Raw genomic sequence first — 21,579 nt, 5'->3', positions numbered from 1 at the left:
AAGCTGGTTGACCAGCTAAAGCCAGCCAACCATCCTTACCTGGTTTAAGCTGGATTTTTCAGCAGCGTTGTTTGGCTAACTTTGTTAGCTTGTTACAGTACATGTTTCAACACATTACAAACTTTGTGATAGATAATAATTATATAAACTTGTTCACTGCTTAATTTTTTAAAAAATAGTTTATGTAATGCGTTTTTTCCCCATGTAGCATAACTATTGGTTATTATTTAAAAAAAAAATCATACCTGCTCATTTTTAATCGATGAAAATGCATGGAACCTTTTTTGTCAGACATGTTAAAAACGCCATTTACAGCTCTGCGGTGACCCCTGGTGGTAGAGGATATGTACAAACAACAGTAATTACTGTATTATTTTTTAAAAAGCGAGCTCCTAGATTTAAAAAAAATGCTAAAGTACATTAGTTTTTATCTTTAATTTATGCATAATAAGATTCAAAACAAAGATAAGTACAACATATGTACCTTTTCCATATTGGCACACCACTTTGGTACATGTAATTACATTTAGATTATTTTGGAATTTAAGTATGGTGTAAAAACCTGTGTGTACATTATAAGTGTGTTACCAAATTATTAACTGAAATGTAAGTAAGCCTATGCAGTAATTAATATTTATGAGGGGCTATACAGTGGCTCTCTGGTTAGCACTGTCAAGTCCCAGCTGGGCGAGTTGGTATTTCTGTGTGGAGTTTGTAGCATTTCTTGAGTGGGTTTCCTCCAAGTGCTCTGGTTTCCCCCACAGTCCAAAGACATGCTGTAAAAGTGAATTGGATAAACAAACTAAATTGGCCGTACTGTATGTGTGTGTGTTTGTGAATGCAAGATTATATAGGTGTTTCTCAGTACTGGGTTGTGGCTGTAAGGGCATCTGCTGAGTAAAAACATATGCCAGATTAGTTGGCGGTTCACTCTGCTGTGGTGACCACTGAAAAATAAGGGTCTAAGCTGAAGGAAAATTAAAGATTAATATAAATGGGACTCAAAAATCTACAAACATCACAGGATATGTGAAGCCCTCTGACATTTGACCTTTCCTAACTGGTGTAAAAATGATATAATCAACACACAAATACACCAAACGACTTGTTTGATTTATACACACAACTCAAAAAACAGGATAAAATGGGAAGAGCGAATAAGCAATGAAAAAAGGGAGTGAGATAGAGACAGGCGGAGGGATGTTGAGCAGAGGGAAGAGAAAGGGAGGGGAAAAGTAAAAGCCAAAGGATTCTGAAAACACAAGGAGCAGCAGAGGATTGGAAATTTTGTAAGTATTATTAAAACCAATTCTTTTGAGATTATTACATCATTACAATTTCCATCTAACACATCATCTAGTCATTGCTGCTGACAGGCACATACTAAAAAAAGAAGACAGCTAGAAAACATTGGAGTTAGCCTTGAAACAACAACAACAATGCAAAGAATACACATTTTCATATGAAAAAGAATGCTTAATGCAAGTTATATACGCACTCTGTAGTTGAGTTGTCAGTTTATGAATATGTAACGGATGCCTCAGGCAAAACTATGGACCGAGGGAAGTTGCATATGTGTTTATGAGTGTTTGTGAATTCATGCATCTGTGTGTGTGAGTTTGTTGAGTCCACAGGGAGGGGTGGGAAAGCACATTCTTTAGTGTGAGATCATGTCTTGGACACAGAGAAATACAGGATTAAAGGAGAAGACTCGAGGAGAAAGAAAGAACCAGACAAAGCTGGATAGATGGAACAGCTGTAACTGATATCTTTAATGAGTGATTGTGACATCAATGAATGAGAATTTGCATGAGTCAGAGACAAGTGGAAATGGAGATTTTCAACATTCTGCGGTTGTGCTTTCTTATACGCTCTATCTTGCAGACTATCATTGCGTCCAGGTGTTTCGAGGATTTCTATAAATGGATACATTTTGGAAGGCTGTAAAACTGGACCTATAACTAAAATCGGACTCAAATAAGACTGTTTTAGACGTTCTGTTAAAAATCCTACAAAAATATTAAGCAACAACCAGTGGTGCACTGTAAAACCCAACAGTCAACTTTAGTAAATGAAATGAGTGTAGTTAACTCAAAATTTACGGAAAGCTAATTCTATGGATTTGACAAGATTTATGAACTCAGTGTTAAAGGTAATGGGATAATTAAATACCGCATTACTTCAACTTAAACGGAGTAAGCTCACAGTACTCATATAGATAATTTTTCTATCTTAGGTTTGGTGCATTCGGTTTCTTCAAATAATTTGAGTTGCCTTAACTTATCGGCTTTTACAGTACTCAGTTGGTTTGAGCTCTCTAAATTTATTGGGTTTTACTGTGCTCAAATTGCTTCGTTTACTCAAATGAGTTCACAGCACTCATTAGAATTAGTTTTTGAACGTAAGTGGTTTGTTGCAATCGGTTTCCTCAAATGGTTTGAGTTACCTTTACTTATTGAGTTTTACAGTGTATAAAGTAACTAATTAAAAATACTCAAATGACTGTATTTGAGCAGTTTTTCTCAGGAATTGTAATTTGCTGAGTAGTTTTATAAATGTGTACATTTACTTCCCCTTGAGTGCATTTTTAGTGCTGTATCGGTACTTTTACCCCACTACTTTCCTTCTACCTGCAGTCACTACTTTATTTCTTTCTTGTCTATGGTGATTGGCTAAAGTAGAAAAATCATTCCTGCGATTCCTGTCCAATCAAATCGCACATAAAAAGTAAATCGCATCATACTAAGCAACCTCAAGACACGGTTGCTTTATAAATGCACTAAACCTTTTGGAAGCATTAAAAATGTCCAAGAAGATGTCAAAAAACGGTACACTCAATGAACTAGAGACTGTTTATAGACTGCATGTCACTGATGACTGATGAGATAATGAAGGATGTCAACTGTATGATGACTGAAATCACTTTACAGCCTTAAACAAACACTAAATGGAACGAAAAAAGAATGGAAGAAAAGGGAGAATGAAGGTAGGGAAGAACAAGAAATGAAGAAAAGACTAAATGAAGGAAGGACCAAACTAATGAAGGAAAGGAGGACCAAATGAATGAAGGAAGGATTCAAGAAAGGACTGAACAAATGAAGGAAGGAAAGAACAAATATCAGCTATATACACAAAGGACCTAAAGAAGGAAGGAACAAAAGAATGAATGAACAAATGAATGAGTGAAAGAATGAAGTAAAGAAGGAATGAAGGAAGGAACAAATAAATGACAAAACAAACAAACAAATGAAGGAAGAAAGGGTCGAACTAACGAAGGAATGAAGGACTAAATGACTAAAGGAAGGGTTCAAGGAAGGACTGAACAAACGAAGGAAGGAACAAATGAATAAATGAACGAACGAACGAATGAATGAACAAAGGACCCAATGAAGGAAGGAACAAATGAATGAATGAATGAATGAAAGAAAGAATGAATGAATGAATGAATGAATGAATGAATGAATGAATGAATGAATGAATGAATGAATGAATGAATGAATGAATGAGTAAATGAATAAAGGGAGGAAAACATGAACAAATAAATGAACGAAGGAAGGACAGAACAAACAAACAATGGAAGGAAGGAAGGAAGGAAGGAAGGAAGGAAGGAAGGAAGGAAGGAAGGAAAGAAGGAAGGAAGGAACAAATATAGGAAGATAACTGAATGCACTACAGAATGTTACGTTTAAACATCCTTTCACACTTTGCAAGTAAACGGGTCCACTTTTCACAGTGTAATACTCACTACTCTTGAGTACTTTTAAAAGGGCTACTTTTTACTCATATTTTGAGTGCTATTTACAACAGATACTTTTACTACTTGCACTACATTTTTGGGCAAGTAATGGTATTTTTACTTGAGTATAATTTTTCAGCACTCACTTATTATATGAGGGATAATATTAAAATAAATACATTTTCATGTCACAATCTGCCTCGTTTTAGCAATCACAACCATCCTATCCTTTTCATCTTCAGATTCAATATTCTAATAGCTCACAGCTTATTTAACAGATCCACCTTCAATACAGTGGCAGCTACATTTGGTTGCAAACAGCAGTCATTTAGTTTGGTTTAGTTTTATTGAATATTTAAAGCACCCTCAAAACAGACAAAGGGTCGAACAAATTGAAGAAAAAAATATATATAACTAGCTATGAAATCCAAAATAAAATTAGGTTTCTCAATATAACAGTCATTCAAGCCATTTCGAGATTTGTTAATGATATTCTTTAGTTTTATTCAAATTAAAACAAAAGAATATGAACAAAAATGACATCATCCAGTGTATCCATGGGGACTTAAATGTCTTTAAAAAAAATCTTAAATTGACTGAAATATTGCCTTGTGGGTCTAAAATCATTTTTATTTTCATCGTTTTTAAAGAGTTTTTTTTATGTTGTTAATTGTGTTTTTTTAGATATGTTGCAAAATATATGTGTATATAAGTAGGGTCTGCTTGTTTTGCCACACTATTTAAAATATAAGGCTAAGAAATATCTATTTAGAATTAGTTTTTTTGATAGGGTAAGTATTTATTTATTTTTTCCTTTATGGGCCATTAAAAAATCTATAGCGTTTAGCCCTATATAAGTCTGAAATTTCATTCTTCATGATCTTAAAAAGTCTTAAATTTGACTTTGTGAAACCAGAAGAGCCCCTGTTATCAATATAAGGAGATTCCTTGATCAATAAAGGGTTTATTGCACTCAAATCATCACAAATTAAATGATTGTTGTGCAGAAAAAAAGTAGACTATTACATACATTGGGTCACAAGAGTTATAATATTCTTGTTCTAATATTTATAATGAATAGACTGAATACTGAGAAGGCTAATAGCTAAATTTTTAAATAGTGAATGAAGTCACAGACTGCTAAAGACCAAAGTTAAGCATTTGCATGTTAGACGTACAGTTAAAGTCAGATTTATTAGCCCCCCTTTGAATTTTTTTCTTCTTTTTTAAATATTTCCCAAAAATATGTTTAACAGAGCAAGGAAATGTTCACAGTATGTCTGATAATATTTTTTCTTCTGGAGAAAGTCTTATTTGTTTTATTTCGACTAGAATAAAAGCAGTTTTTAATTATTTTAACACCATTTTAAGGACAAAATTGTTATCCCCTTCAAGCTAATTCTTTCCCCGATAATCAATAGAACAAACCATCGTTATACAATGATTTGCCTAATTACCCTAACCTGTTAACCTAATTAACCTAGTTAAGCCTTTAAATGTCACTTTAAGCTGTATAGAAGTGTCTTAAAAATATCTAGTTAAAATATTATTTACTGTCATCATGGCAAAGATAAAATAAATCAGTTATTAGAGATGAGTTATTAAAACTATTATGTTTAGAAATGTTAAAAATATTCCCTCCGTTAAACAGAAATTGGGGAAAAAAATAAACAGGAGGGCGAATAACTCAGGCAGCACTTCAACTGTATATAGTTGAGCCAAAAATATTTAATTCTATTTACTCACAAGTGGTTCCAAACACTTATGAGTAGCTTTATTCTGCTGAACTTGGATACCGATAGAAGAAACCTGGATACCGATAACCACTGACTTTCAAATAGAAAAAACAAATACCATAGAAGTCAATGTTCAACAAAAGAAAGTATAAAAAAGGTTCTATTTTACGTGAACCATCTCTTTAATATCATGTTTTTAGCATCAAATTAGCATGTCTGATTTACTAAGGATTATTTTATAATAAACACTATGAAAGTTCAGTTTTCTATCCCAGGAATACAACATTTTCTCTCCCCTCTGAATTTACTCTAGCTGTTATTTGGTAAGCGCTGAAAGCTATTTCAGGGTTGTTATGATCAACATGCTCATAACCTTTCTTGTTCTCTTTAGCCCCGAGCTGTGATCAAACCCTGTGAAGACCCTAAAAGATGGGAAGCGCTCCAGTGTCTGTGCTGCTATGCTGTTGTTTCTTTAGTAAGTCCATTAAAAAGAACAAAACAGAAGCCTGTTCATTTAATTAATATGAATGAATGGTTCCTTTTGAATGCTCAGTCAACAAAACATCTCTGCTTTTCTTTTTTTTCTCACAGTACTTGTTACCGTCCAGGCACAACAGATTGGTAACTTGTTAAAATGTCGTTAAAATCACTGTATGGACACTTGTGTGTGTTTATATAAATAAATATATATATATATATATATATATATATATATATATATATATATATATATATATATATATATATATATATATATATATATATATATGGAGAAACCATAAACATCTTTTTATACATAAAAACAGGTTTTATAGGAGTGATTTGTGTGTTGGTTTCAAAGCTGCAAGCTGTCATGTCCATTTATTCCAGTTAATTAAAAATCATATCAGCACATAATAATTACAAAATAAATAAATAAAAGTTTAGTAATAATAATACAAACATACTTTTGGCTATTGCTTAAATTAAAATAGTTTTCACCAAGAGATGATAACAAATTTTATAATACAACATATGTTGTAGAACATTGATTATTAACGATTGTAATTCCTAATCCTTATTATAATTCACTCTCTCTTGCACTTTTATTAAGAAAAAACATGTCATTGTTAAGATCTAAGACTTAAGGTTCCATATTTGCTGACTTTTCCATACAGAAGTGATGTTGTGACAGAAATGCAGTGTTTCGTTCAAAGATAACGGGCCCTATCATACTCCCGGCGCAATGTGGCGCAAGGCCAATTTAAATATTAAGGATATATAGGATATAATAAGAATATATATAGGATATAAATATAAAGGATTAAAATATTGAAACATGAAGTAGGGGCGGGGCAGACATAGAGTAGCTCCTCCCCCTTTTAAAAAAGCAACCAAAATCATTTAGTTTCACAGCTCTGCCAGTGAAAATGGTTGAGCTCAAACTAATAAAGCAGTAGCATCTTTCTTGAAGGGGGCAGGATATGTCAGAAACTAATTGAAACAAAAAATCATTAATCCAGGGGTCACCAACCCTGTTCCTGGAGAGCTACCTTCCTGCAGAATTCAGTCCCAACCATGACTGAACCAAACACACCTGAACCAATTAATAGTACCTAAAGCAGCACTTGATAATTACAAACAGGTGTGTTTGGTCAGGGTTGCAACTGAAATGTGCAGGAAGGTAGCTCTCCAGGAAAGGTTGGTGACACCTGCATGGGCGTGGTAGTGGGGGGAAAAGTGGACCTGACTACCCAGGGCCCCGTCTAGGGAGAGGGCCCTTTGAAAGCCCACCAATTTTTTTTTTTTTTTGTAGCCTACTTCGAATTAATTGGCCCCTCCAATTGATGTCAATGTCATTATTTATTTCAAAATATATTGATAACACCTCCAAAAATACTTTTAAAAAAAGTAAATCAGGAAGGAAAAAGAAAGGAGGCAGAGTGAGGGGAAGCAGCTGATGACTGCTTTCTTTTCAAAAGGTGAACTGAGTTTGCTTGTTATGAAACTACATCTAATTAAAGTTAACATAGTCAACTCCAGACAGCTGCTGCTAATGCAGGGCTCGAAATTGCGACCATTTTGGTCGCATATAATGCTGATTTGTGTACAGTCATTACTAGGGAAACCGTAATACTTCAGCGCTCCTAAAGCGCCCCCTTGTGACAGAGAATGAATTTTTATTTCCAATAAATTTTTTCAGCTGTTTATGGTCAAATTATTGCAATTATCGATCCATGTGTAAATGTGAAAGAAGTTAATGTGCCTTTTAAAAATCTAAACAATTAAGTAATACTAATATAAGAAATTATATACTTGATTTATCCCTTTTATTGGTATAAAGGTTGAAATGTCATTGTATTAGATTGAGCACAAGTAGGCCAAATGCATCAATTTGGTGGTGAATGAAAGAACCAGTCATTATTATAATCTGATTTGATTATAGATTAAAACACTATTTGTGCATGTTTATATTCAAATAATTTAAAAAAAAAATGTGTAGGGGGCCCACTGACATTGAGAGGGTACAGGGCCCAGAATTTGGTGCTACGCCCCTGGACACCTGCATTAATCAATTTAGGCGCAAATGACAAACTGCATTGTACGTTTTTATCTTCTTAATGCAAACCGTGTCACTGTTTTGAAGCACACTAGATTTTAGATATCCTTAAGACTAACATACTGATCTTAACATCTAATAAACTTTAGTTTGAATGTACAGTGCTTTTACGTAATTTAAAATTCAGTTCAATTCATCTTTATTTCTATAGCGCTTTTCAAATGTAGATTGTGTCAAAGCAGCTTAACATAGAAGTTCTAGTAAATTGAAACTGTGTCAGTCCAGTTTTCAGTGTTGAAGTTCAGTTTAGTTCAGTTCAGTGTGGTTTAATTTCACCGCTGAAATTCTAAACACTGAAGAGCAAATCCATCGATGCGCAGCTCTACAAGTCCCAAACCAAGCAAGCAAGTGGTAACAGTGGCGAGCAACAAACTTCACCAATTGATAAAGTAAAGGAAAAAAAAACCTTAAGAGAAACCAGGGTCTGTTGAGTACGACCATTTCTCCTCTGGCCAAACTGCAGAGCTGTGGTAAATTATAAACAAAAGGAATCACTGGGATCCACTGTTGGCAATGGCCCTGTATAATGCTTCTGTATAATATATTATACTGTATATTATAATATTAAAACTATATGATGGTTTACATTGTCTTTTAAAAAATGTTTATTAGTTTTAAACAGTCTAAAATCTCCTTGTTGTGACAGCTCACTCTATTCACTGGTGTATACAAGCATGATAACTAGCCTTGGTTTCATGTTTTTAGCTTGCTGTGTTTTTCATTTTTCTTGACAGAAATAGATGACTTTGACGCCACCGTTTTGCCTCCGCCAGGTGAGTGTGTATATGGTGTGTATGTGAGAGCACATGATTTGTGTGAATAACAGTCTTGTCTCTGTCCAAAAGACTGCAGAGAGGAAACTTACCCCTGCACCAGGATGTACTCGGTTCATCGACCCATAAAGAGATGCATTCATTCACTCTGTCTCTACAGGTGCGTATACAACACTCACAGACATACGCATACACACTTGAGCAGCTATCTTAATAGGGTCTTCCAAAAGACATAATGTTTTTATTCGATCCTCGCATGCAAACGGAAACCAAAAAAATGTCCCCACAAGGTCAAAATGTACTCGTATGTTTATACTTGTGAAGACATTTGGTCCCCACAATGAAAGTAAAACAATTCTCAAATTACACTTTCATTTTGCATCTCCAAAATAAAGCTTATATTATTAAAATTAACACTTCAATAAAACTGTTTTGAATTATAACAAAGTTATATCAAGTTATCTGTAAAAAATATGTTTATTTGTGTATTAAAGCACGTTTTATTTTGAAAATATGAACTTTACGTCCTTATACGTTCAAGTGAACTGTGTTACATCAGTAAAGCACTAATAGAAAACATATGACTTGCTCCAAGTGATGTCACTTCCTCTGGAGAGAAACAAGGCATTCAGGAATGTTATTTATTCTTATTAGTTTATAGAAAATGTTTAGGATACACCAATATTAGATACATTACTTGTCAACTGTGATAACAAGTGTCATATTGTGATATTTAAATTAATTTCTAATTCACTATTTAAAACGAAAAATATGATGAAAATAAATCAATATAGGCTCATTATGGATACGTACCCCTGTCTACATTTCTAAGAGTGTGAATTATATAGCTACAATACGTATGGCTGCACTTTGTCTTTAAAATTAAAAAGACAAGAAGCCGCAGATGGCTTCTGTTTCTTTTAGCGCTAGCAGCTGACCGCTTGACTTTGTATGGATGACCTTTGTGGTGTTACCAGTTTGCCCATTAGCTTGCTGCATACAGAGATGGACTTGATACAGCTGAGTTGACGATGATGACAGGGTTTGAGTCTGGCAAAAAATGGTACCAGAGACCACACCATAAAAAAATTCTAAAATATTGGCCACTGAATTACAGAAATTTATTGTAAAATAACAGACGTTAAATGAATTTTCTGTAATTTAATATCCGTTATTTCTACGGTACATAAAACTAAAAAATATATAAATAAACAACAGGCTAAAAATATGGTAAAATCAAATGACTGTGATTCTTCTGCAATTTTTTCTAGATTAATTGCTTTTGAATCAGTTGGGTTTAGAGACAGGGATGGGTGCAGTCAGTCAGTACGTCAGTCTACAGCAAGTTGGCCTGGGGTACGTTTTCGAGAACCATCATTAGCCAACTAAAGTTGCAAATACCGTTATTACAAACATAGTTCCTTGATTTGCCGTTTCTCTAATCCATCGTTCCAACAAACATTCGCAAACTGTGTCACAAACTTGTACACTTGCAACTACACCTCTAGAGCTGTAGTTAGAAGCATAGTTAGGGCCCTATCATACACCCGGCACAATGTGACGCAATGCGCGGCGCAATAGTCTTTTGCTAGTTTCTACTTGGCGCAAGAGTCATTTTGAGGCGTTGCGCTACGCTGTTTAAATAGCAAATGCATTTGCGCTCATGTGTGCGCCCATCGGTGTTCTGGCCTAAAAAGGAAGGCGTTCTGAGGTACATTGCTGGCGCGTTGCTATTTTGAGAAACTAAAATAGATTTTTCATTAGACTAAAACAAACCCGGTCTAAACTACAGCGCAGAGTTGCGCCTCCCTTACACACTGCTTAATACGCACAAGAGAGCAATACGCAAATATCTTTACATATGAAAAATTTAAATATTAAGGTTATATATAGGATATAATAAGAATATATATAGGATATAAATATAAAGGATTAAAATATTACAAAACATACTATTTTCTAGCCTTCATGAATATGAAAAACCACTGCTTTTATGTCTTTTTCATCTCGGGAGGCTTTTTCAGTTCAATCATAGCAATTTGCTTTTGTATAATGTTATTATTATTAGCAGTATTATTTATTATATCCATATTTATATTAGTTTTATTAAAAACAAGCTTAGATTAGCCCACCTTCAGGTTTTAGACCATATGGGGCACAGGATGTTTTAGGATATAACTCAGGTTTTTGAGCACACTTCATATTATTGTTCATTTATTCGTTTGCTGGAAATTAGAATTGAATATAGAAATAGTTTTGAAACAAAAATTTGCGCTTAACAAACAAAATTAATTATTTATAGACTAATTGATGTCTGTGCGTAAAGGTTTCCCTATCCACGAGAGCGAAAGTGAAAGTAGATAATTTATCTCTCATTCTCACGCAGTAGATGCTCTGTTTAACAGTTTTCTGTTAAAAAAAAATGTTAACTGTTTACTTTTAAAATGCTCAGTTTTTCCACTTAGACTTACTTTATGTCATGTAAATAGCAAATGCGCTTATGGAGCGACGCAGCTGGCTCTTAAAGGGAATGGGAGATGAGACTCTGATTGGGTTCATTCTCAAAACACACCTATAACTCATTCAGAAAATAAACTCAACCCTTTTAGACCATGTGCCACAGCGCAAAACGGATTTTTCCGTCCTTAAATTAGCAAAAATGCATTCTGACACGCCCTGAAAGCGTTTGCGCCCTGCGCTTTGCGCATGGGCCGTCAAAATAGAGCCCTTAGTTTCTGGTTGTGTACTATTCCCAGTCATCCCCCATAAACCATATTCATTTAGAAAGTTACAATATTTAAACTTGATTAAAAAAGCCATTAAAGTAATCTCTTTTACATGTAATTTGCTTTAAAAATATTTTAACAGTTCAATTTTAGCAATCTTCTTAATGACAATTGTGTTCCCTTCGTATCGCACTTTGAAAACATTTATATCATTTTGAACACAGCTGTGGCTCATGGCGAAAGGTGACCTATTATTTAAAGGCGGAATTTATAAAAACAAAATATGTAGTATACGTTAATGGGCCCATTGGTTAGCACATTTCTACAGTGGTTTGAATGTGTCAAAGTTTGAATGCGTCAAAGACTTTTCTAAAAAATAAAATAAATAAACAAACATTATCCTACATAATTATAATAATAATAAGAATAATAATAAATAGGATACTTGTTTTAATTATTAATAAATAGCATACTGTAAATTACAACCAGGAGGCAACGCAGTGGCGCATTAAGAAAGTTGCTGGTTCTAGTGGGGTCAGTTGGCTTTTCTGTGTGGAGTTTGCATGTTCTCGCTGCGTTCGCATAGGCTTCCTCCGGTTGCGCCGGTTTACTGCAAAGTCTAAAGACATGCAGTACAGGTTAATTGGGTAGGCTAAATTGTCCATAGTGTATGATTTTGTATGGATGTTTCCCAGAGATGGGTTGCAGCTGGAAAGGCATCCGCTGCGTAAAACATGTGCTGGATAAGTAGGTGGTTCATTCTGCTGTGGCGACCCCAGATTAATAAAGGGACTAAGCCGACAAGAAAGTTAATGAATGTATGAAATTACAACCATTTGATTCATATATGACATTAGAATACGTGTTAGCTTTTTGGTAGTGGTTTTATGTTTTAGAATAGAATATAAAATATTCATAATGTTTGTAATGGAAACATTGGCCCTATATGTGCCATTTACATATATTTCAACTAATATGGAAAATGATTGCATGTTTTTACAATATAAAATTTGTATATAAAAAAAAATTACGGGTTTTTTACGATTTTTCTTCAAAGACGTTGTTACTCCGTTCAGTTTAGAGCATCATTATTGACAATTTACGTTATAACTTACGTGGTGTAAATGATAGATCAGCGACATAGAAACTACGGTTTTGGTAAACACTTGTCACTACATTGTTCTTTTCCCAAACAATGTATTGTACTATAGTAGTTCATTTGTGAGTTATGTCATTGTTTGGGAAACGCACCCCTGGTCGGCTGAAGTGTATATTGCGCCCTCTGGTTGATATATGCAAGAAGAGTATGTGTGAGAGAAATTTGAGATCATCAAAAAGTGCACACAGTGGCCTCTGGTGGATTTGCAAAAAAAAAAAAAAAAAAAAACTGCACACAGACGTAACTCCAGTTACGTATTTCGCTGTCCCCAAATTTAGACCTGGGTACATATCCGTAATGAGCCTGTGTTGGGAAACATAGTGTTATAGGTATGCGATGTGGAGCTAAAGCACAACATGGTGAAAAATGTCAACTCTGTTATTGCCAACCCTGATAGGGGTTTAAAATTGTTTTTACAATAAGTTAAATCACAATTTGTACAAGACACAAATGTTTCCTATTATATTTAAGCACTGTGCATTATTTTACGTTAATAATGGATTCATAATAGATACATAATACATTTGTTTAATATCATTCCAGTTTAAAGAAAACTAATGGAAAATGCTTGAAATGTTCCAGCAATCCTGAAATGAGTCACATACAAACACTCACAAACACACTCACGCACACACCGGTTTTATGAAGGAAACATTCTGCAGTTTAACATTTTCAAAATACTTAATTGTATGATTTATTATCTGTTTTGTCATGGAGACCAAAAAAGTCACCACAAGGTCAGACATTACTACTATTGCTTTACATACCTTTTGGATCCCTACGACATGATGAATGCTAGGACCACACACACTTGCACTCACTTTTTTCTTTCAATTTAAGCAAGCTATTTTGTTTTCTCTATCTTGTTGACATTCTCCTCTGCTGAACACACAGAGAGATTAGTGTTTGATATGATGCATGTGAAGTAATTGACATCTGTTTCCTCCAGTCTTCCTAGAGTTTATGTGATCAACAAGGAGATCTGTGTGAGGACTGTGTGCCTGCAAGATGAGATCCTGATGGGTGAGACACCCAACATCTAATTAAGAAACAAACTATACAACCTCATATGTTATTGTCTTTTCAATGTATAAGGGTGACATTATGATTTAGATTGGGCTTGAGTGCTGATGTATTGTTGTCATATGGTTAATAACATTTTCTGAGAAGATATTGAGGGTGCTGTATGAGTTTTTGACTCTTCTAAACCAAAAAATGCCATAATATATTTGCAGATTATTAAGAAACATGCCAAGTGAACAATCTTGTTTATTTGAAAAACAATGCTGAAGTCAGATATTCTGCTTTGAAAATGTGTTTTCCGTGCTGGAACGCTGCCTTTGTTTATGTTCTTTTAACCAGCTCAATGCCAGTTTAGCCAATTATATTTCAGTACCCCGAGTTGCCTTTGTAAAACACCGCGTATTTCATTCATTCAGTCAGGAAGTTTCTCAAAGCATGCATCTGTGACTGAAATGTGACCTTCGTTGTACAGTAACAAACTCTAAATGAGAAGCAGATTCGGAGTTCCACATGAGGTTTTTATTAATTAGCAAATAATATTAACATTCTCTGTCGCTGGTTCGAGCCTCTGCTCAGTTGGCGTTTCTGTGTGGAGTTTGCATGTTCTCCCTTCGTTTGCGTGGATTTCCTCCGGGTGCTCCAGTTTCCCCCACAGCCCAAAGACATGTGGTACAGGTGAATTGGGTAGGCTAAATTGTTTGTAGTGTGTGTGTGAATGAGTATATATGGATGTCTCCCAGAGATGGGTTGCAGCTGGAAGGGCATCCGCTGCGTAAAAACGTGCTGGATAAGTTGGTGGTTCATTCCGCTGTGGCAACCCCAAATTAATAAAGGGACTAAGCTGACAAAAAAAATTATGAATATAAACATTATGAACATAATCATTAGGTTAGCAGGTTACACTTTAATCCCGTGTCGTAACAACACGCTACGTGGGGAGATTTGCAGTGATAAGCCATTTAGCTGTTTGTACCAGACGAAACACCACAGATATTAAAACACAGCCATTCGAAGCACTCACTCATGACATGGGAAGGTTTATTATCTAATTAATACATAGTTATTAAACCTCTTTAACACAATTAAATGTACAGGTAGATTCTGAATCACTGATATGTGTTGGTTTTGAGTCACAGTTCAAGGGCCCTATCATACACCCAACGCAATGCGGCGCAAGGCGCGAAGCAATTGTTGTTTGCTAGTTTCAGCTCGGTGCAAGAGTCGTTTTGACACATTGCTTAATACACATAGGATGTACAGCAATTCACAAATATCTTTACAAATGAAAAAGAAAGGATTAAAATATTGCAAAAAATATTATTTTCTAGCCTACATAAATATACAAACTATACTTTCTTGCCAGTTTTACCACTCACAAAGTCCGCCATGTAAATAGCAAATGCGCTATGGTGTGCCTTTTTCTGTCCCTAAAATAGCAAAAGTGGATTCTGACACACCCTTAATGCGTTTGTGCCCTGCACTTTGTGCATGGATTGTCAAAATAGAGCCTCAATGTTTTTTTTTTTTTTTTTAAGATCTAAGGTGAACTATCTACTGCTGCTTTCAGTAGTATGGCAATAAATGTCATGTAAAATTACATTCAAACTCACATTATTACTATGTAACACTGAATAAAGCACATGAGGTGTACCTAAGTTGATTATTGTCAGTTTTCTGCTGTTCAGCTGTAAGAAATAGAAGCCATTTCTAATATATTAATTTGAGGTGTTGGTTAGGACAAAAAGTCCTTTTAATATAGAAATTTCCTTCTACCACGTGCCATTGATTTTATATAGAATCCAATTTAAATCAGCCTTTAGGCTAGATAGTCTGTTGGTCCTCAATCTGGCAACCTGTGCTTGCGTTTGTTTTGATCCAGGAATGTAATACCTAGTTCAACCACTTGGTGTCAAACTTACATACTGCACCTTTAAGAGACAGAATTTTTTAAACTGTTTAAAAGGATACTTTTTGCCTGTTACATCATGGAGAGAAAATAAAAATTTAGTAACAAGTGAAATACAAAATTGTTCAGATTTAAGGCTGTTGATTTAACATTAATTTAATGAATTAGTTCTTATAATAATGTGTTGAGTATTATACATTACAATCAATGCACCACTGTTTTATTACTGCAAGCACACAGCCCAAGTCCCAGACCTGATTTGTCTACTTGCATTTCATTTCATAAAGTTTATTAGTGATGACAATATTGAAAAAGATGGTCATAAAAATAATTTTAAAATACTGAAGGTGAACAACTCAAATTCAATAAATTGGGGTAAGAATAACCCACATGATGGTTTTTGTCTTATATTTGTATCATCTGGCAAGGCAAGGCAAGGCAAGGCAAGTTTATTTATAAAGCACATTTCATACACAGTGGCAATTTAAAGTGCTTTACATAAACAGGAATAAAAAATAATAATAGTGCGATCTGTCGGACGTAGCACAGTGCTCATACAGTAAAGGCACAGCTAAACAGATGTGTTTTCAGTCTCGATTTGAATGTGCCTAATGTTGGTGCACATCTGATCATTTCTGGAAGCTGATTCCAGCAGCGAGGGGCGTAGTGGCTGAAGGCAGATTCACCCTGCTTTGACTGAACTCTTGGAATTTCTAGTTTATATGATCCTAAAGAGCTGAGTGATCTGTTGGGTTTGTATTCAGCGAGCATATCTGTAATGTATCGAGGTCCTAGGCCATTTAGTGATTTATAGACCAGTAATAATACTTTAAAATCTATTCAGAATGTAACTGGTATTATTAAACTGGTATTATTAAACAATATTACATACTGCTTCATTACAACTGCAAAATGCAAATTTGTTGATTTAAAATGTGGTTTTATTTTATACATATACTGTCTGTTTTTTGTCAGTTTTGCCAATGAAAAAGAAATGTTAAATTCACTGCTAAATGAATTGGCAGTTTGAATGAATCGAATGAATAACTGAATCAATGACTTAACCATTAGACATTTACTGCCACTTACACTGTTTAGATTATAATTTAGTTGTGAGATGTAGGCAAGCCATGAGGGCCATTATACAACAATTTTTAATAAAAACTACAAAGAGAAAAAAATCTTAATTTCTTAGTTTATGCTACAGCAGCATTTTGGGGCCTGCTGAAGCAAAATGTTGAAAACAATCTTTTTAAAGAGCAAGTTTTTGATCATCAGCGTAAACTGATCATAAAATTAACTAATTAATTCATATGATTTATTGTTACGCAACATGTATTACGTATTACATGTTCAGTCTATAGGCATGTGTGAGTACCTGATAGCCTAAACAACAAAAGCGGACAACAGAGCTGCATGTAAACAAGCATGCAGTGTTATTTAAAGGTGCAGTATGTGATCTTCCACAATGCTAACAGCTTAGCATAAATCTCTAAATCACAGTCCCTCCCCTTCCGTCTAGAGCCACGCATCCTTAAACACGAGCACAGCAAAAGAACCCTCTCTCATGAGTTAAAAGCGACTTGTGCTTGAGTTGCATGGTAAACAATATAGGGAGAGACTAGGCGGAATAGTGCTATTTACTTGTGTTTCGTTGTTAAACTAATTAAAATCTACGTTATCGATGATGTAAAAAGTTCCTTATAAAACTGAAAATAGTCTTATCAATCTTTTATCGGAAGATTTTAGTGGCTGTACAACACTTCTGTGAAGATATAACCCATTTGTAACAACATCTAACGTTATACATCAGCTTTGCATGAAGCTAAAATAGTTTTAAAACAGAACATTACCTGTCTAAGAGAAATCCTTCAGCCATTGTTTCACCCTTTCTCTCTTGACCAACAGCATTCGGTGGAGATGCATACAAACGGCTGTGCAGTTGTTCAAATCTGCATTTGCTGACAGACAGTTTCGCCTACTTATCGGAATTATGAGAGATGTCGGTCAGTCCCGACTCTTTTAGTTTTATGCCTCACCCAAAATCTAAAAATACATATAAATACATTTTGATCATTTACTTTAATCATTACTATTGGAATGTGAAGAGACTTTAAACCAGCACATTAAGAAATGTTTCTGAAGACAATCACCTACTGCACCTTAAAAAAGCGACATCGCCAACTACTGGCGAGTAGCCTACAACTTAACGTTTTGCTAATGTAATCCAATAGTATTTGGATGCAGCCTTTATGATGCAAGCTGAGATTGAATCACTCAGCGATGCAATGTCAGACACAATGCACTCAATGGAGTGTGTTGTCACTGTGATGGGTATGGTTAGGGGTGTGGTTAGGTAAGCGCATTAAAAAGCATTGGATGCAGCTCAGATTGCACTGCACCAGGTCTGCATCCAGACCCCTCTCATGTAATCTCTTCTCTCTTTAGCTGAAATCTGCAGGGAGAAATCAGGTTGGCCGAAACGCCAAAAGAGGACAACTAGGAGACGCTGTCGTCGTGGCAACCCAAAAACATGGGCAAACAAAGCTTAAAGTGAGATGAAAGGCATGTCCAACCTTCAGCAAAAAAACAAAACAAACTATAAATCTGCTAACTGAATCTCAAACTTTCAGTTTTCAGCATTTAGCATGAAACCATGGTTCGAAATTAATTTTGTCACTCTTTATCATTGTAAAGCTTCAACTTGGAACTGAAATAAGCTCGTCAGAATGTCTCTGTGTTTTTAAATATTATTTCACTAAATCACAAAGGGCATGGTAATGTACAGCTCTGGCCCTGAATGTTTAAAATAACCACTATGTGCTTTATATCCTTCTATTTTACTGAATATGTCCACACCACTGTAATTAAAAGTGCACAAAAGCAAATAAAAATGTTTATATTCTCACTCTGATCTTTACATTGTCTTTTTGGGGTATCACGTGGTTAAAGATAGTACACCCAAAAATTTAAACTCACCAGTAACTCATTATCAAGAGGTTCCATAACCTCGTCTGATGAACACAAAAGAAGATATTTCAAAAAATGTCAGAAACTGGTAGTTACTTCTATTGTAGAAAAAAAAAAGTCAATAGGTACCATTCTTTATTATCTTCTTTTTTGTTTAATGGATGAAAGACACTAAGATTTAAAACAAGAGGATGAGTAAATGATGAATTTAAATTTTGGGGGGAACTACCCCTTTAAATTGGTTTAGTATATTTTACAGGTTAGAATGTCATTATTTACCTGTTATTATATTCTCATACGCAGTAAGGCACAAATGTGTTCATAAATATAGCTATAAACAAATCTTTAGCACAACGACGAAACAACTATTTTACATTTATTATCATAGGTTGTTACACAGATCAAACAGAAGAGGGAGACAGACGTAAAAAGACAGTAGAACACAACTTGCTGTAAGTATGAACACAAGACCTATCTGGAAAACAACAGCTGTGATATCCTCTGAGTAAAACTGTGTTTTGAAAAGTGGAGATAAATATCAGAAATGATGTAATGATTTGATTAATGGTCTGTGGCTGGTGCCTGAAAATGTTTACTAAGCTCTTTGTAGTTGTGAACATTTCTGAGACAGTATGTCGACAATAGGTTTACTGATATGCAAACTGACGAAAATAACTTTGTGAACAGCAATAGGCTATTTCTGCCTCTGCTTGTTTTGGTTTAAAATTAATAATTTGGTGACGATATGTTGTAGAAATGTGATTTATCTTTCAACATCAACAAGTTTTAAGTTGTTTTTCACATTATTCTTGTGGCGACGCCTTTTATCAGACTTTTATTTCGTCATTGTGTTGTTGTTTTTTAAAATAAATTTAATCATAAAGAGCCATATATATATATATATATATATATATATATATATATATATATATATATATATATATATATACATATATATATATATATATATATATATATATATATATATATATATACACACTAGATGTCGACTATGTTATTGCTGTCTATTTTAAGGAATGCATTAGAGACGCCATTTTGGCACAGGGTAGTACTCCTTTAAAATAAATGAGGTGCAGTGGCGCCTGGCCATCTGGAGCCATTGATGTACACACATATATACATATATCTTTGATCGAGAGTTTTCCGGGTGGTCAGTATGCAATTTATTTATTTTTTTATTATGAAAATTATAATTTTGCATGTGACGTCACATTGGCGCAGTGGGTAGCACGATTGCCTCACCCCAACCTAACAGTCTACTGATAATCTAATAAGAATTAGCCTAGCTGGAATGTAGATGCAATGTAACTTAAATTCAATAAACGGACCATCAAAGAAAAGTGTACCAAAATATTAATTGTCAAATCGAAAATATTTAAATACATAAAATAAAATAGAAATAATTATAATTATTATAGCCTAATTTAATTTAGCAACAAACAAACAACTTTGAATCAAAAATGCTTTGAGTGTAAAAGACTTAGAGCAAAAATGATTCACAGAGACTATCAGATGTACTATTATAGATTTTGTCAAAACATCTTAACGTGGAAGTTCTACTAAAATGCAGTATAAACTTTGTCAGTTCAGTTTTCAGAGTTTAAGTTCAGTTTAGTTCAGTTCAGTGTGGTTTAATAGAAAAATAAGTAGAGCAAATATATCGATCTGCAACTCCACAAGTCCCAAACCAAGCAAACCAGTGGCGACAAGGGTAAGGAATTAACTTCACCAATTGACGAAAATGAAGGAAAAAAACCTTGAAAAAAAAACAGGCTCAGTTGGGCACGACCATTTTTCCTCTAACTAAACTTCCTGTGCAGAGCTGCAGTCTAGGCGCTGGATAAACACAAGATATATGCCACTTTAATCACAGCTGATTGGTCCAGATTGGGTTTGCGCTCTCTAAACCAGAATAAATACTGCTCCACCTTCTTGAGCTCTATAAAACCCAAAGTTTGCTCATACAGCAAACCTATACCTGCAACACTCCTCTGGGTTTCAAGTATTATAAAAACGACAAATCCTTCTTCTGGACACAAAAGGAGCAGGGTTACAAATCTGTGATTGAACAATGAAGTATTATAAAAAACCAGACAAGTGAAATTTGAGATTTTTGCTCTGAGAATAAAACCAAAATAAGAACACTACAATAAGCTAAATTTGTTGATATTAGCGTGTATTTGATTCATCTTAATTTTGAACAATCGCCAGACTGGTTTAAGCAGATAGAAAGGAAAGAGTATCTCAAGCAACCACCACAGAGGAACTTTGAAGCAGATTAATTAAGCCGCCTTTCCACTGCATACTACATTTAGACACGATTGTCGGAATACGCCCCCTTGTGGCAGTCGCACAATATTTTCAGTGTTGTCGTGCACCATGGGAGAGAAGCTGATTCTCAGTGTGCAAAATAAAGGAGTGCAAATGCAAGAGCCTTTATTCTCTGAATGAATGAATACTAGAAACTCATAGACTGCTAAAATATTGGAGGGAATGTGGAGACAACATTAAAAATATATTTTTATTACTTTCTTACTTACATTTAAGAACAGAAATGTTTTTTTTTTTAATATAGACTTTTTATAATTAAAAAAATAACCAAATAAACTCCTATTTCTCATCTCGCGCGCACGGACCTGCTTGTACAACACTGGAATACATCACATCCAGTCGGCCGGTCGCATACGGTCTAGTTGCAGGAGTTCAAATATTTCAACTGATCCGCAGCTCAATATGGATCCGAATTTTCCGCAGATGATCAGAACTCCACGCAGCTCCCGGACTGCTCTCCATTGGAAATGAATGACTTCCGGTCTGTCGCTTGTCATTTGTCGTGTGCAGGGGAAAGGAGGCTTTACAGTAGCAAAAGGAGAGAGCACAAATGACACTCCTGTCAGCAAAAATCAGCAACCTAAGGCTACAATTAAAAT

General features: G+C 34.7%; 1 protein-coding gene across 4 annotated transcripts; it reads left to right on the top strand.

Moving 5' to 3' along the window:
- Positions 1 to 1,229: 1,229 nt before the first annotated feature.
- Positions 1,230 to 18,566, top strand: mfap5 (microfibril associated protein 5). Of its 4 annotated transcripts, none has more exon segments than NM_001386410.2 (7): positions 1,230 to 1,288; positions 5,864 to 5,947; positions 6,064 to 6,093; positions 8,806 to 8,844; positions 8,917 to 9,004; positions 13,679 to 13,752; positions 18,107 to 18,566. In NM_001386410.2, coding segments are annotated over 6 exon segments (381 nt in total). In that variant the 5' UTR covers positions 1,230 to 1,288; positions 5,864 to 5,901; the 3' UTR covers positions 18,211 to 18,566.
- Positions 18,567 to 21,579: the final 3,013 nt, after the last annotated feature.

Source organism: Danio rerio, chromosome 16 (assembly GCF_052040795.2).
Source record: "Danio rerio strain M-AB ecotype USA chromosome 16, GRCz13ab, whole genome shotgun sequence".
Lineage (NCBI taxonomy): Eukaryota > Metazoa > Chordata > Actinopteri > Cypriniformes > Danionidae > Danio > Danio rerio.
This window is presented reverse-complemented; position numbering and strand designations above follow the sequence as displayed.